At 34.8% G+C, this 14,317-nt stretch overlaps 7 protein-coding genes across 7 annotated transcripts; 6 read left to right on the top strand and 1 right to left on the bottom strand.

The window, feature by feature from the left end:
• Positions 1 to 810: 810 nt before the first annotated feature.
• FUN26 (nucleoside transmembrane transporter FUN26) lies at positions 811 to 2,028 on the top strand (the record flags this gene model as incomplete). The annotated part of the gene is made up of 1 exon (XM_019180557.1): positions 811 to 2,028. A coding segment is annotated over one exon (1,218 nt), but the record flags the coding sequence as incomplete, so codon positions are not given.
• Positions 2,029 to 2,302: 274 nt separating this feature from the next.
• Positions 2,303 to 5,832, top strand: ULP2 (SUMO protease ULP2; the record flags this gene model as incomplete). Its single annotated transcript, XM_019185280.1, has 2 exons — positions 2,303 to 2,355; positions 2,412 to 5,832. 2 exons carry the CDS (start codon positions 2,303 to 2,305, stop codon positions 5,830 to 5,832), a joined length of 3,474 nt encoding a protein of 1,157 aa, XP_019036042.1.
• A 510-nt stretch (positions 5,833 to 6,342) lies between these two features.
• On the top strand, positions 6,343 to 6,699 carry ISA2 (Isa2p; the record flags this gene model as incomplete). The annotated part of the gene is made up of 1 exon (XM_019180791.2): positions 6,343 to 6,699. A coding segment is annotated over one exon (357 nt), but the record flags the coding sequence as incomplete, so codon positions are not given.
• A 240-nt stretch (positions 6,700 to 6,939) lies between these two features.
• On the top strand, positions 6,940 to 7,782 carry MPM1 (Mpm1p; the record flags this gene model as incomplete). The annotated part of the gene is made up of 1 exon (XM_019185279.1): positions 6,940 to 7,782. One exon carries the CDS (start codon positions 6,940 to 6,942, stop codon positions 7,780 to 7,782), a length of 843 nt encoding a protein of 280 aa, XP_019036040.1.
• A 224-nt stretch (positions 7,783 to 8,006) lies between these two features.
• On the top strand, positions 8,007 to 8,888 carry GPI12 (N-acetylglucosaminylphosphatidylinositol deacetylase; the record flags this gene model as incomplete). Its single annotated transcript, XM_019183972.1, has 1 exon — positions 8,007 to 8,888. One exon carries the CDS (start codon positions 8,007 to 8,009, stop codon positions 8,886 to 8,888), a length of 882 nt encoding a protein of 293 aa, XP_019036039.1.
• A 59-nt stretch (positions 8,889 to 8,947) lies between these two features.
• Positions 8,948 to 10,552, bottom strand: WICANDRAFT_65713 (uncharacterized protein; the record flags this gene model as incomplete). Its single annotated transcript, XM_019183971.1, has 1 exon — positions 8,948 to 10,552. One exon carries the CDS (start codon positions 10,550 to 10,552, stop codon positions 8,948 to 8,950), a length of 1,605 nt encoding a protein of 534 aa, XP_019036038.1.
• A 1,128-nt stretch (positions 10,553 to 11,680) lies between these two features.
• Positions 11,681 to 13,234, top strand: WICANDRAFT_36762 (pepsin-like aspartic protease; the record flags this gene model as incomplete). The annotated part of the gene is made up of 1 exon (XM_019182470.1): positions 11,681 to 13,234. One exon carries the CDS (start codon positions 11,681 to 11,683, stop codon positions 13,232 to 13,234), a length of 1,554 nt encoding a protein of 517 aa, XP_019036037.1.
• Positions 13,235 to 14,317: the final 1,083 nt, after the last annotated feature.

The following is a 14,317-nucleotide window of genomic DNA, read 5'->3' as shown; positions in this document are numbered from 1 at the left end:
GGTTATAGTGTGATTAGGCCGTTATCTTAAATCCAACAAATTCATTAATGAAAGAACCTGCAAATCAATAATCCAGACGTTCGATATTAATCTTTGGAATGTACATAATTTCCAGAAAGTTTATATTTATAGTATCAACTGGATCTAGATCTAAATTTATTCAAGTTCTAAAGTGGTGTCAGACGTCGATCAATTGTGCTACATTCTTTGATTCTCCAAGTGAAGTTGTGTATTATTTGAAAAAAATTTAATAATCAATTATTCCAAATGAATCAATATATTTCCAATTGAATATCAGATGGGAATCAATTATTGTATTCAAGCATTATGCAAATAGACTGTTAATAATCAATTGTGTTATCGACTTTGAATTATCCTCTAATATAAGCAATTGCTTATGCCACTAAAATGGATAAAAAGCTTCATGACACTGTAACCTAAGTTTTAGCCCCGATTTTCCTAGTACCTGATAAATCAAATACCTATCGAGTCTCGACCTGTAAACGACTACCGTAGTGAATCCAAGAATACTGCTAGCTGAGGGTTGAAATTCATTTGCAAATTTTTCAATTTTCAAGCTCCTGATGGTGGTGTTCGGATGTATGTGAACACGCCCTTTTTTCTGTTGATAAGAAGCTGAAGAACGCTTCTTCGAAGTTGAGAGCACTGAAATTCTAAGCCAATAGCTCAACGATGCCTAAGAACTATGAAGAGATCCCCGTGGCTTATGAATCACTAGGTCGCTATGAAAGCCAGGAACATTTGAACGCAGCCCATAGGATTTCATCAAATTCACCTTCTGATAATACGGTCATTTTCAGTTTCTACAATGATAATATCCAACTATCATTATCTCAACTACGCTACTTCACATTCTTGAGTATAGGGATCTCTATACTGTGGCCCTGGAACTGTTTCCTATCTGCATCTGTTTATTTCATCAAGAAGTTTGGAACCGGTTCAGGATTGAGTAATAATTATTCATCAACAATGATGACTGTTTCTACTTTGACAAGTTTTTTATTAAACAGTTATTTATCTACAAAGCAATTTGCAAATTTTGTTAATAGAATCAAGACTGGAAGCTTGGTTAATTTCTCGATTTTTTTGTTATTATCGTTAATTGAATTATTCCTACCAGGTTTACACAATGCTGGTTATTTTGTATTCATTATGCTTTTGATACTGTTTAGCTCAATGGGTACCTGTTATCAACAAAATGGATGTATGGCTATTGTAAACGTTATGGGCCCAATATATGCCCAAGCTGTCATGGTTGGTCAAGCTATTGCCGGTGTCTTGCCTTCTATTGCATTGATGTTGTCAAATTTATTATACCCTGGTGATGCTAATGAAAGCTCAACAAGTATTGTTATTTATTTCTTCACAACTTCAATCATTACACTGTTTTCATTTGTGTTGTTAATGATCACAAATAGATATAAAGATGATCTTCCTCAGGATATTGAACACGAATCACCAGTTTCTGAAACAGAATATGTCCCATTCAAAGTCTTGTTTGCAAAGTTAAAATTCATTGTACTATCAATCTTTACAGTTTTTGTCATTACTTTAGTTTTCCCAGTTTTTGCATCAAATATCACTTCTGTCAACCCAGGTTTCGGTAAAATCACAACAGATGCCATTTATATTCCATTTATTTTCTTGGTTTGGAACTTGGGTGATTTAGCTGGTCGTTTAGCATGTGGATTCCCACAATTTGTCATTTCATCTGATAGAGTATTGTTTTTATACTCCATCTTAAGGTTCGCCATTGTTCCATTCTTCTTTTTATGCAACTTATCGAAAAAAGATGGTGATCCCGCTATAAATTCTGATTTCTTTTATATCTTGTTACAATTCATCTTTGGTTTCACCAATGGTCATTGTCTAAGTTGTTGTTTTATGAATGTTGGTAACTATGTTGAGGATGAGCAAAAAGAAGCAGCTGGTGGGTTTACAACAATCTTCCTCAGTCTTGGATTAGCTGCCGGTAGTATCTTCAGCTATTTGTTTGTTGTCATTATCAGTTAATAGTTTTATAGAGCATTTTTTACGTATACAAGTTTCGTTCTAATTCATTTTCTCATAGTTAATACTGACACGTATTATGTCGACAGTCGTTTCTATTTTTTTTTTGCCATGTCAAAAAATTGATTCGTGAAGTAAACAGAGAGCAGATTCAAAACTAAATCATTCAAACAACTTATAACCTTCCAGATTGATATTGGATAGCTTCTGGCTCATTAACTGTGACTGAATATCATTGAAAAGTCCATTGTGGGAGCCCTGTTGCTACAGAATGCCTCCTAGAAAGAGAAAGAGCGGTGGCCTCCTGCCGCGTAATGATTTGGGGTGAGTTACCATATTCTAATACAAGTTGAATGCATCACTAACTGAATTGAATATAGGTCGAAAAAGCAACAGAAACTAAGTCCCGAGAGGCCACAGAAACAAAACATATACATGCCAGAGTCACCAACTAAAATCCAATCAGATGAATTCTTATTATTGTCAAAACCTAAACCCAAAACCAAAAAAAGGGTATACACTAAATATATCCCACCACTAAAGGATTCAACGCGTCTACTAAACAATAAGACCTTTGTTAAACCCAATTCTAAAGATGATATATCCCCTGTTTACAAAGTCACATCCAAACCCAAGGCTAATTTTTCTGATGATGAAAGCAATGATTTAGTTATAAGGAGAGACTTAGCATTTGATATTAATGAATATGAAAGAGGAACAAAACTAGATGATTATGACAGCATTAAATTCGACGCTGTTAAAACAGTTATTGGTGATAATGAACGTTCAATAATTGCTCTGTTGAAATTTGTTGTTACAACTGACTTGAAAGAATTTTCAATTTTGAAAGAAGGAAAGACTATTTTCAAAGTAAACCTTTTGAAAGAAGCTCACCATATTTGCTTTACTCCAACAAAACTTTTTATCTTGTTTCAAGAACCACTTGAAATTGAGGGTATTGTATCAAATTCACTCTTCATTTATGTTGGTAAAACCAATATGCAAAATCTAAATGAAGCTTGGGGACAACTCACCCCGATTAAAAAAAATAAATCGGCTTTATTTGATGTCATGAACTTGCAAGAATTACAAAGACTTTTGAACAAGTACAGATTGTTGAATTTGGCGGCTTTGAATGGGAACTCCACTACAACGCCCTTGTCCACTCCAAGCAACACAACCATTAGTACACCAAAAAGTACATCAAGTTTACAAAATAAGGCTTTCACATCCTTGCAGCGGAAATCAACAAGACTAAATTCATTATCAAGACCTTTACACTCATTAGGGAAACCTTCCAGAATCAATACACCAAAGAATACATTGACAAATACTGCATCAAAAATATTATTACCAAGTGAACCAAAGAATTTTTATGGATCAAGCCCCTACACTCCAATCAGACAAACAAGATCTTGTACGAGAAATCCTACACCTGATGCAAATTTATCAACTGAATCAATATTAATTGATGATCCTGATAGACCACCAGCTAGAAGAGGTGCGAAACGTGAAGCTTTCAAACCTTCATTAGTTTACAGATTTCATGATAATTCATCATACAAGATTAGAAATGTTGATTTTCAATGTCTTTATAGAGGTCAATGGATTAATGATACTTTGATTGATTTTTTTCTAAAAATGTTTGCTGAAGAGACTTTTGAAAATGGACAGTTTAAAAGAGATGATTTACATATTTTCACAACTTTCTTCTTTACAAAATTGAAAAGTACACCACAATATTATGAAAATATTGAAAGATGGGTTTCTAAAATTGATTTTTCAAATAAAAAATATATCATTCTTCCTATAAATGAAAATTTACATTGGTATTGTTCAATAATTGTTGGGTTTGATAAAATTTTACAAAAAGATGATACTAAATCAAAATGTGTTATTTATGTGTTTGATTCATTAAGGCAAGAACACAAGAATATTTTAAAACCACTTCGAACATTTTTGATAAATTATGGTAAAGATAAGTTTGATGTTGAAATTGATCCAAACAGAATTCAATTAAAACCATCCGCCGTTCCCAAACAACCAAATTTTAATGATTGTGGTGTTCATGTTATGTACAATGTTTACAGATTCCTTGAAGACCCAGAAACTTGTTTGAATATTTGGAATACTGAAAATGATGCTAGTAGACATGTATTGTCAAGTTTTTTCAAAAAAAAGGATAGGGAAGATATGAGGGAAAAATTGAGAAAGATTTTGAAACGTTTACAGAGTGAACAAGAACATCGTGATGATGATTCAGATAAGGAGGATACAAACGCGGAAGATGAAGATGAGGATGATATTGTTTATATTGATGCTGATGAGTTTAATGAACTGAAAAATAAAACAAGAGAGACAAAGGAAAACTCTGCTGAAAGTGAACAATCGGAAAATAAAAACGCTTCTGAAGAGCCCAAGTTGAATCAAGGTGAAGAGGGTGATAAATCAAAAACCCCTGAGGAAAATGATAATGAACTACCTGCTGTGGAAAAAGAAGAAAAAGCCCAAGATGATGAAGGTGAAAGATTTTTTTCAAGTCAAGAAGAAAACGATAAGGATACTATTGAACCAGGGAAAGCTGTTGAAGGCTCCCCAGCAGTTAAAAGTCCGATTGTTGATACTGATAGTGCTAAACCACTCAAGGAAGATCTGATTGAGAATGATACACAAGTAGATACCCAAGCTGACTCATATGACAAATTCCAAGATGATTCTCAAGCTACGTCACAAAAGCAAGAGCAAGTGCAAGATGATGATATTGTTCAGATAAAATCGTTTGATTCACAAGAGAGTGTAAAAGCAGGTTATGAAGAAGTACCAGCTACGCAGGAAACTCAAGAGGACCAAAAAATGGAACATGATAATGAATTGGAGGTCAGCTCATTGGACAACGGTAAAATTTCCACTACACAAGAACAACCAACAACTGAAGACATCAAGTCAAGTGAACTTATAGAAGAATCCCAAGACGTTTCACAAGATGATGAAAAGAAAGATGAGATAGTGTCAAGTTTGATTGAAACATTTGAAGAAAAGAAGGAACCAGAGGAAGAAGTAGTGCATGAGGCTAAAATTGATTCACCAAAACCACCTAGAGAAAGCTCAATTGAGGTGAATGAGAAGGCTGTTGAGGTATTGGATGAAGATGAAGATGAAAATGGCAAGTCTAATCATGTTAATGAATCAAGAACCTATCTCTACAGCGAACCTTCGTCTCCCCTGACTGATGTTCCTCCTGCTGAAAGTCCATTACCAGTTGAAGAAAGTGAAGATGAGGATATTATAATGAATGATGGAGAACAATCAATGGACATTAAGAAATTTGCTTCAAAATATTTTTCACAAAAACAACAATCTTCAGATGAATTTGATATGAATATACCTGATTCATCACAATCAAATAATAATGAATCATTGAGGAAACCTTCAAGGGTCATACATATAAAGCGTGGCAAGTCCAAACTATCTGACCATGAACTTATCGATGTTGATAAAGAATCATCGGTTGAAATAGCCAGTTCTGATGAAGTTTCCACTGGGAAGAACTCTTCATTCAATAGAAGTTCTGGTCCAAGAGCTGGTACTGGTCCAAGAAAGCGTGGTGGTCGTGGACATCGTGGTCGTGGGAACCATGGCCGTGGTAGAGGAGGCCACAATGTTGGTCGTGGTGGCTTTGCTGGAAGACAAAGAGTTCAAAATCCTGAGAGAGAAGTGGTTAATGTTGAAGATGAACCAAACGATAAAGAAGATTCTACAGAGGGGAGACCAAGTAGAAGAACAAGATTGAGAGGCCACTGAGTGGTCTTGTGATCGGTAATACGTATTTAATGAAATAATAGTAGAAACCTAGAACTCTTACGTAGAAATAATTAACCATTATGGTGTTCCTTGTATAATTATTATTATTGTCACTTTTTATTCTGACAGTCATAATGTCACGTGAACATCTTTAATTATTGGGAGCCCCGATCGGAAATGGGTCAGATAAAAAAAAGGGAAATCAAATTACTAAAAAGTCACAAACATCAATCAACTACACTTCAAATTAACAAAACAAAGGTTAACAAATCCAAAATGAATATCACCAGAATGCTTCCTAGAGTTTCAAAACAAGCCGTTCAAACAGTGCTGAGAAATGGGCTGGTACTTCCGTCTACATTACAAAGATTCTATTCAACACCAAACATATCGAGTGAAGTCAAGAGAAGCCCTACATCATTAAGTAACACATCAAGAACATTTGGCAATAATCTGCCTAAAAGTCAGCTGAATATCATAAACAAGAAGTATTCAGATGAAGGCAAACTATTAGAATTAGATCTCACTGATCGTGCAGTGGAGAGATTGAATCAAATATCTAAAGAGGAAAATAATCCAAATGTTGCATTAAGAGTAAATGTTGAAAGTGGTGGATGTCATGGATTTCAATACAATTTGGAATTATCAGATATCTCCAAAAAGACTGAAGATGACTGTATTTTTGAAAGAGATAATGCCAAAATCATGGTTGATGAAAGTTCACTGAGTATTTTAAGAGAGAGTAAAATTGATTATACAAATGAATTGATTGGTAGTATGTTTAAAGTGGTGGATAGTCCTTACACCACCTCCAGCTGTGGCTGTGGTTCAAGTTTTGATTTTGATTTCTCCAAACTTGACAAGTGATGGTTTAATTATTTATTTGGTTTATAGCATATTAATGACATGAAGACATATTCGATTTATTTATCGTAGAGATACATTTTCACTTCCTAATGAGGAAGTCAACAATCCATGTTTCGTGCTCCAACCGATGAGCTTATCAAATTTCTAGCAGCTTCTAAAAAATCAAAAGTGTCATATTTAAAGGATCAAATTTGACCCTAAAGAACCAGATAAGATTACTTCAGTAAAGAACAATTCGACATGGGTATTTTCAGTAATTCACAACAGGACAAAGACTACACAGAAACACAAGTGGACAGAACAATCAACAATCGTTTTGCCTCTCCAAAGGATATAGCTGCTGTTAATGATTTCTTCAACAATCAAGTCATTTCGCCATTAGGCAATATCATTGATTTGGATGCAATCTCCAATGTTTTCAACAAGTCCAATTTCCCATTCCATGATAATGTCAATGAAATAATTGGTGGGTTCACAAGAGGCTTTGGTGCAGGTGACGAATCATTAACTACAGGATTGAAAGCTTATCCAACTCCAAGTGCCACTTTATATCAAAAATGTATGGATAAAGATGGTTTATCAGTTTGGGATGATAAAGGCTGGTGGAGATGCTTATTCCCAAAACTTGCGCTAGATGGTGAACATGTTTTATCAAAAGAGGATGTTTTGGATGATAAGTCTAATAAATTTGGGTTGTTTTTCAAAGATTACACTGGTTATTTAGACTGGAAGTCTCAAATGAAACAATTGGTTAAACAAAAGGATGAAGAACAGAAACTTGCAAGACATAGAGATAATATTGAAAGTATTTACAATGATTATAGCAAAGATTCCAATTTCGAATTCGGGCAAGGTGGTAATGATGTTATAAGCAGTAGCAAGTCTGTTTATTTCAAAACTTTACCTAACGGTGATGGTGAAGAGGTTACTGAAATTAGTAATGTCTTTAGAGATGGTAAATCAGAGAACAAGAAGTTTAAAAGATTGATTCCAAGAGATGGTGAACCATCAACCATTGAATATTTACCAGACGACAAGAATGACAGCAAATTGTCCAGTTGGATTTGGGGAAGTAAAGATTGATTTCACATAGTAAATTTGTCGGTTAGCAAGGATATACGTATACATACTTTTTTATATGGGGTTATGAATTTATGAACATGATTGAAATTTTTGTAAGTGGATCATCAGATTAGATCGATTAAATTCGCGAATCCTCGATCAACTGAAATTAAGCGAGGTTGAACTTTTCAATCCACAAGACACATCAAATTTAACCAACTTTTCTCCAATTTACACCATTCAAAATGGTTTTCAAGTACCTTATACGAAAGACACGAAGAATAGTGCTCTTGCTATTCACATCATTCCTAGTTTGGGGCCTTTTGGCCACTTTTTTCCAACAATTTCCATCGTCCGCTGATTCCATAGCCACATCATCAACAACATTTACACTCAACAAGATCCCAAAGTCATTGCAAAGCAGAACGATCCAAGTATTGATAGCTCATCCAGATGATGAAGTAATGTTCTTCGCTCCTTCAATTGTTGAATTAAGCAAACCAAAATATAAAAACAATATAACTTTAACCTGCTTATCAGTGGGAAATGATCAAGGTTTAGGAGAAACTAGATATAATGAATTAGTTAGAAGTTTGCAAATCTTGGGGATTGAGGATTTTGAAATAGTCAATGATGAAACAAAATTCAAAGACTCAATGGAACTAGAATGGGATGCTGATAAAATTGCCGAATACATCTCCAAAGATACAGATGTCATTTTAACTTTTGATAAATTTGGTATTTCAAATCATCCTAACCATAAATCTTTATATCATGGTGCAATCGCTTCAAAGAAGCCAGTATATGCATTGAAATCATGGAATATGGCTGAAAAATATTCATCTACATTATGCACAAATGCTGAAATCATGTTGAAATTGTTTGATCATTCAATATTATACCTTGTCGATGCATTTCATATTGAGTCATATTTACCTGTGAACCTATGGGCAATACTACATGAAGTCCTATACAAAAATGTTCATATTTATGCTGACCTGCCATCAACAATTCTTGGAATAGCAGCCATGTCAAATGCTCATCAATCTCAAATGGTTTGGTTTAGATGGGGTTGGTTAAGCGTTAGCAAATACGGCAACTCAAATGAATTGATAAAAATACAATAGAACAAGAATCATGTGTTTATTTCCTAAATTCTTATATTAATGCATATTGTGTCTCGTATTTACCATAATGAATTCTCATCATCTTCTTCATCATATTCTTTTTGAAGTTGGACAAATCTATCACGTCTTGCTTCTGCAACTTCTAATTCCTTTTTGTATAAATCTTGTAAATCTTTTAGATGACCTTCATCTAACGCAATTCTTTCACCAAGTTGTTTCAAATCAAATTCTTCCTCAACATTAGTGTGGAATACAACTGTACAACAACCTTGATACAATATACTCAATAATTTTTCTTCCCTTTTAAGTTTCAAACCTGCATAAGCCTTTTTGACTTGATCTTGAACTATTGCCATGTCAGAAACTAGGTCATCTAATTTATTCAAGGCAACTAAATGACGGGCTCTTTTTTGATAAAGCACTGTGTTGAAAGTAACATTATTAGATTCCATTAATGACCAAACAGAATCAAAAATTTCAGCTGCAACTTCAGGTTCTTCAGAATTTGTCATTTCTGTCCAATTAATAAACAATTTCCAAAAATGGTGAGCATGAGATAAATCCATGTTATAATAACGTTGGAATTCTGTAATGTAATGAAACGCTTCAAATAATTGATTATTCACACCAAATGTAGCAATTAAAGCTTCAAGTAATTCTATATCTGGGTATAATGGAGAGTTTGGTTCAACTTTTGCATTCAATTCTGATGATTTACCTTGTGGTGAAATCCCCCAAAAATCATTAATATGATGTCTAGCCAAGTCTAAAAGGTTATGTTTACCAGAACCCAACAAAATCAATTTATGACTTTCTAAATTGGGCACCATATCACCTATTTGTTGTGAAAAATCTTGTAATAAATTCCCAAATTGAGTTTTCCTTTCAAAACCTCCATGATTTCCCCTTTTCGATAATGTATAATAAGGGCTTGTAACGTTCCAATTACCAGGATCAGCATCTCCCACGATGCTCAATTTTAAATTCCAAAACTTTAAGGAACTGGGAATTTGATTTGTTTCCATATGATGTATCAATTCAATAGCTTGTTGGGTTCTATAATTTTTGGATTCAAGCGTAAGAAAAAGCTCATACTCATGGGGAGTGAATTTGAAACCTTCTTTTATCAAATTCAAATAGAGAAATGATATTATATATGCGTTCTCTTTAGATTTTTGAATCATTGTTTTATATTCTGGTGTAGATGCAACGAATTTGACTTGATTATGGTTTTCTATTTCTTTAAGTTGACCATCCACCAAGATTTTCAGGAAGTATGAAACTTCTTCACGAGTCAAACCTTTTGTTAATGAATCATATTGTCTTAATAATGTCATGGTTTCCGCTATTTTTAACAATTTCTTATAATTTTTTTGTTGTAAGTAAGGTCTAATATCTGATCCATGATCTATTTGTTCTTGAGTTAAAGTGATGAGGTTCTCAGTTCTGGTTCTATTTTGTATCTTGGTAAAACTAGGTATTCTTGTGGCTGTTTGGTTTACGAATTGTGCAACGGTGAGTTTTTTAGAAGCATTTATGTCTTTTGGGTGTTGTGTTACTTGATCTTGGGTGTTGTTTGATGCCTGTACTTCTGGGTTCATCACCATCGATATATTCCTTTTGGCTAGTAGCCTTAGAGGCTTGGATCTCGATATCAAGCTCATTGCAAACCTTCTCTATCCAGCAACAAGACCTATCTTTTGACCAAAGTTTTGTATTCCCCAAAGATGTCATTTTTCACTTTTTTGTTCCAAAATTCGAGATCGTGAAAAAAAAACGACATTCAGTTGGTGTTCGGATTAACGATTGGTCAGCTATTATGTGAGATTTTTAATCATATACTCAATTTCAATATAATAATTATCATTTTATTATACATTTTGGTTATATCATTTTTACGGAAAAAGGTTCAAAGTGCTTCCCAAACTGTTGAAGGTAATGAGGATATTTGTCTTTTCTGTTTAGTTTTACAAAACTGCAACAAATCGTCCTGAAAAGAAGAAACCAGCGAAAACGGTACTGCAGCAGGTTGAGATAACTGAATAATGGCCAGCTCCGTTACTATTTTGCACTTGAGGACTAACGTTGGCTAGTTCCAGAGCCATTTGAAATGGAACCACTGGGAACTTGAGCAGTGGAAGCTAGGAATCCCCACCATTCCTATCAGAAACGGTTTTGGTTAAGCATTTTAAGCTGATTGAACAGCCTTTGAAAAACTGAAAATACTATTTCATTCACTACTTATACCTCTTTCCTCTTTACCACACTGTTCGATGCATTCTATGGCTTATAACCAGCATAACGAAGCATTAAACGTTATTGAAAGAGCAAATTTAAGTTGAATCCCTGATTCTATCGTCATCATGAAGACAACATCTCGGCTTGTACTATATTTTTTTTTCCATTTCAGTTACAAAATTTGAAAGAATCTTCTACGTTACTTTCAGCAAGTCCACCAACGCCCGTGTCCCTATATGAACCCCCATCTTTGTTGGTTCCTCGGTTATTCTGTTGCATAAACGTTTACATTTTGGAAGCTTTCAGCCTCGTGTGAGCTAGTCTCGATGCTTATAAATCTGCTCAAATCGAAGAAATTATTTAAGCTTAAGTGCCTCTGCAGTTCATAACAATTACAACCAGGATAATAAGTGCTTAAAAGCTGAGTACCTAGAATCAACCATGAATAGAGAGGTGAGCTCATTGCTATTGAGGAGGAAGAACTATTTAAACCAACTAGTTCCTCAACTTAGAACACTGAAGTATGGTATATTGATCAACAAAAAGTACCTATAATGCAACTGTCTTTGATCTTGAAGTTTGCCAGTTTTGCTTCCTTAGTATTTGCTGCTGATGGAACTGTCCGCTTAGGAGCACTGAAAAAAGCTGCCAATTTTGATTCAGATGATGCTCGTCTGGCTAAAAGAGATGGTGGTTATCATGATGTGACACTAGATGATCGTGGCGTGGAGTATTTTCTGAACATTTCAATCGGTACACCACCTCAAAGATTGCAAGTTCAAATTGATACTGGTTCATCTGATTTATGGGTCCCTAGTAAATCGAATGGGTATTGTGATGATGCTGAAGGTGGCCATGGGAACTCAGTCAAGCTGTTTAAAAGGGCAAGTGGTGATGACTCAAATGAAACATCATCTACTGATTCATCAGATGCCAATCTTTGTAATGGCTCAATCCATGGATTTGAAAGTAATTCATCAACTTCTTGGAGAAAGAACTCTACTGATGCCAATTTTACTATTCAATATGGTGATCGTACTTTTGCTGAAGGTGATTGGGTCAATGATGTTGTATCTTTTGATGGTATGACCATTGAAAACTTTGATTTTGGTTTAGCAACAACATACAATAGTACTGAAGCTGTTTTTGGTATAGGCTTGACAAGTAATGAAGCAACAATTGATTCAGAATCTGATAGCTACACTTATCCAAACTTCCCAGTTCGTTTGAAGAATGATAAACTTATTTCCAAAATTGTCTACTCCATTTATTCCAAATCTGATCCTTCTAAAAGAACAGTCGCTGAGCTAGTGCATTCATCTACTGATGTTGAACTTTTATTTGGTGGTGTGAATCATGCTAAATATGAAGGCGTCTTGACTACTCTACCTGTTGCTTCAGATGATAATTATCTTGCTATTACATTGTCTGGTATTGGAATAACATCAAACTCTGGAAATACAACCAGAACTGTTTCAACCTCATTCTATAGTGCACATTTAGATACGGGGACCACTCTTAGTCAGTTCCCCAAAATGTTACTTGAAGCCTTTGCAAATTCAAATGAAAACTTTCAATATAATGAAGATTCTGGTCTAGTGATTACTCCTTGCTCCTTGATGAATTCCACAACTGACTATTTCATTTTTGATTTTGCTGGCGCGGTGATAAAAGTTCCAATGAACAATATTGTGGGAGAATTGAATGTAACAGCTAATCAAATATGTGGGTTTAATTTTCTTCCAAGTGAAGATGAAAAAGTTACTTTAGGTGACAATTTCTTGAGAAGTGCGTATGTTTTGTATGATTTAGAGGATAATGAAATATCAATTGCCCAAGCTAAATATAATAATGAAGATAATATCGAAGCTGTTGTTTCAAGCGTTCCTTCTGCAACAAGGGCTGCACAATATTCATCATCATTTTCAACTCCTGCAACTTCAAACACAGTCACTGGTGATATCATATCAAAATACATAGCAACTGCTAACAATACCAATGCTTCAAAAGTGGCAGTTTCTCAAAATTCAGCTCATGGCTCGGTGAGGTATTCTGCTTCAACAATAATTGGGATTTTGTCTTTGGTTGTTGCTGTCTTATTATTGTGAGCTTTATCAGTCAATTTAGATCATGGCTAAAGGACACAGAGGATATATAATTAAGGCGGATTAAAGCCAATACAATACCGAATGTTTAAATGGAAAGCCCATGTAATTATGTGTAGATGCAAATTCGCGAATTAACGACAATAAGAATTTCTCGACTCGTGTTGATTCGATGTTCGATGTTCTCAATGAAATTGAAGTGTTGAAACTCTATCCAATCGTTGTGCTATCGTTAGCGTTCTGATTGTCAAAGACCGAGCTGAAGATCAATCAATGATGCTGGTTGTTAACTATTTTGGGGGAAAGAAAGTCAATTCAGTGGCTCTTTGAACCATGGCCGATAGGGCAAATACAACCAGAGATCCAGTTTCATCTCAATAACCAGATCCAAATGACGCCATCTGAACGAGTATCTTGATCATTTGAATGTTTTCTAGCCTATCAAAGCACTCAGTTTTAATGAATTTCCCATACTTTAATGACCTTTCGGAGCCAATCACACTGAAACAGATCCAATGCTATCTCAGCTTTTCCTTGAATTTAACCCAGGCGCATTATTCATGACAGCTCGAAATCTCAATTACAGAGGACCTCAAAAGCTGTCAGAGTCAAGAAGAAGGATGAACAGGGGGTATACTTATCGAAAACTTTCACTCATACAGTCATTGAAACCGAAAACTGAACGGATCGACTTCGGTACATTGCTGCATCGTTATTCATTCTGATAAAGTGAGAAGTTGGTTTAGTCTCCTGTCAAAGAATACATTTCAAAAGGGTTGGCAACACTGATGCTTTTTGTGACAGGCTACACTTGGCTCTGTAATACCAAAGATGCTACACATCGTGCCTATGAGTTAAAAAAGGGAAGAAGATCAAGAGTACCGAAGCGATCTCTTTTGGTTAATGAATTGACAGTTTCAACAGATGTATCACAACAACTCTTTCACCTATCATACTATCAGTTTTGCAGATCAATATTCGGGAAAAGAATTCACCAAAGTTTCAATTCTTAAATGTTACTGTGATTGGACCTAAAGAAAAAAGTCAAACCTGTCAAACGACGGTGTTTTAACTCGTCATGCAGGT

This window comes from Wickerhamomyces anomalus (genome assembly GCF_001661255.1).
Source record: "Wickerhamomyces anomalus NRRL Y-366-8 unplaced genomic scaffold WICANscaffold_8, whole genome shotgun sequence".
Taxonomy (NCBI): Eukaryota; Fungi; Ascomycota; class Saccharomycetes; order Phaffomycetales; family Wickerhamomycetaceae; genus Hansenula; species Hansenula anomala.
This window is presented reverse-complemented; position numbering and strand designations above follow the sequence as displayed.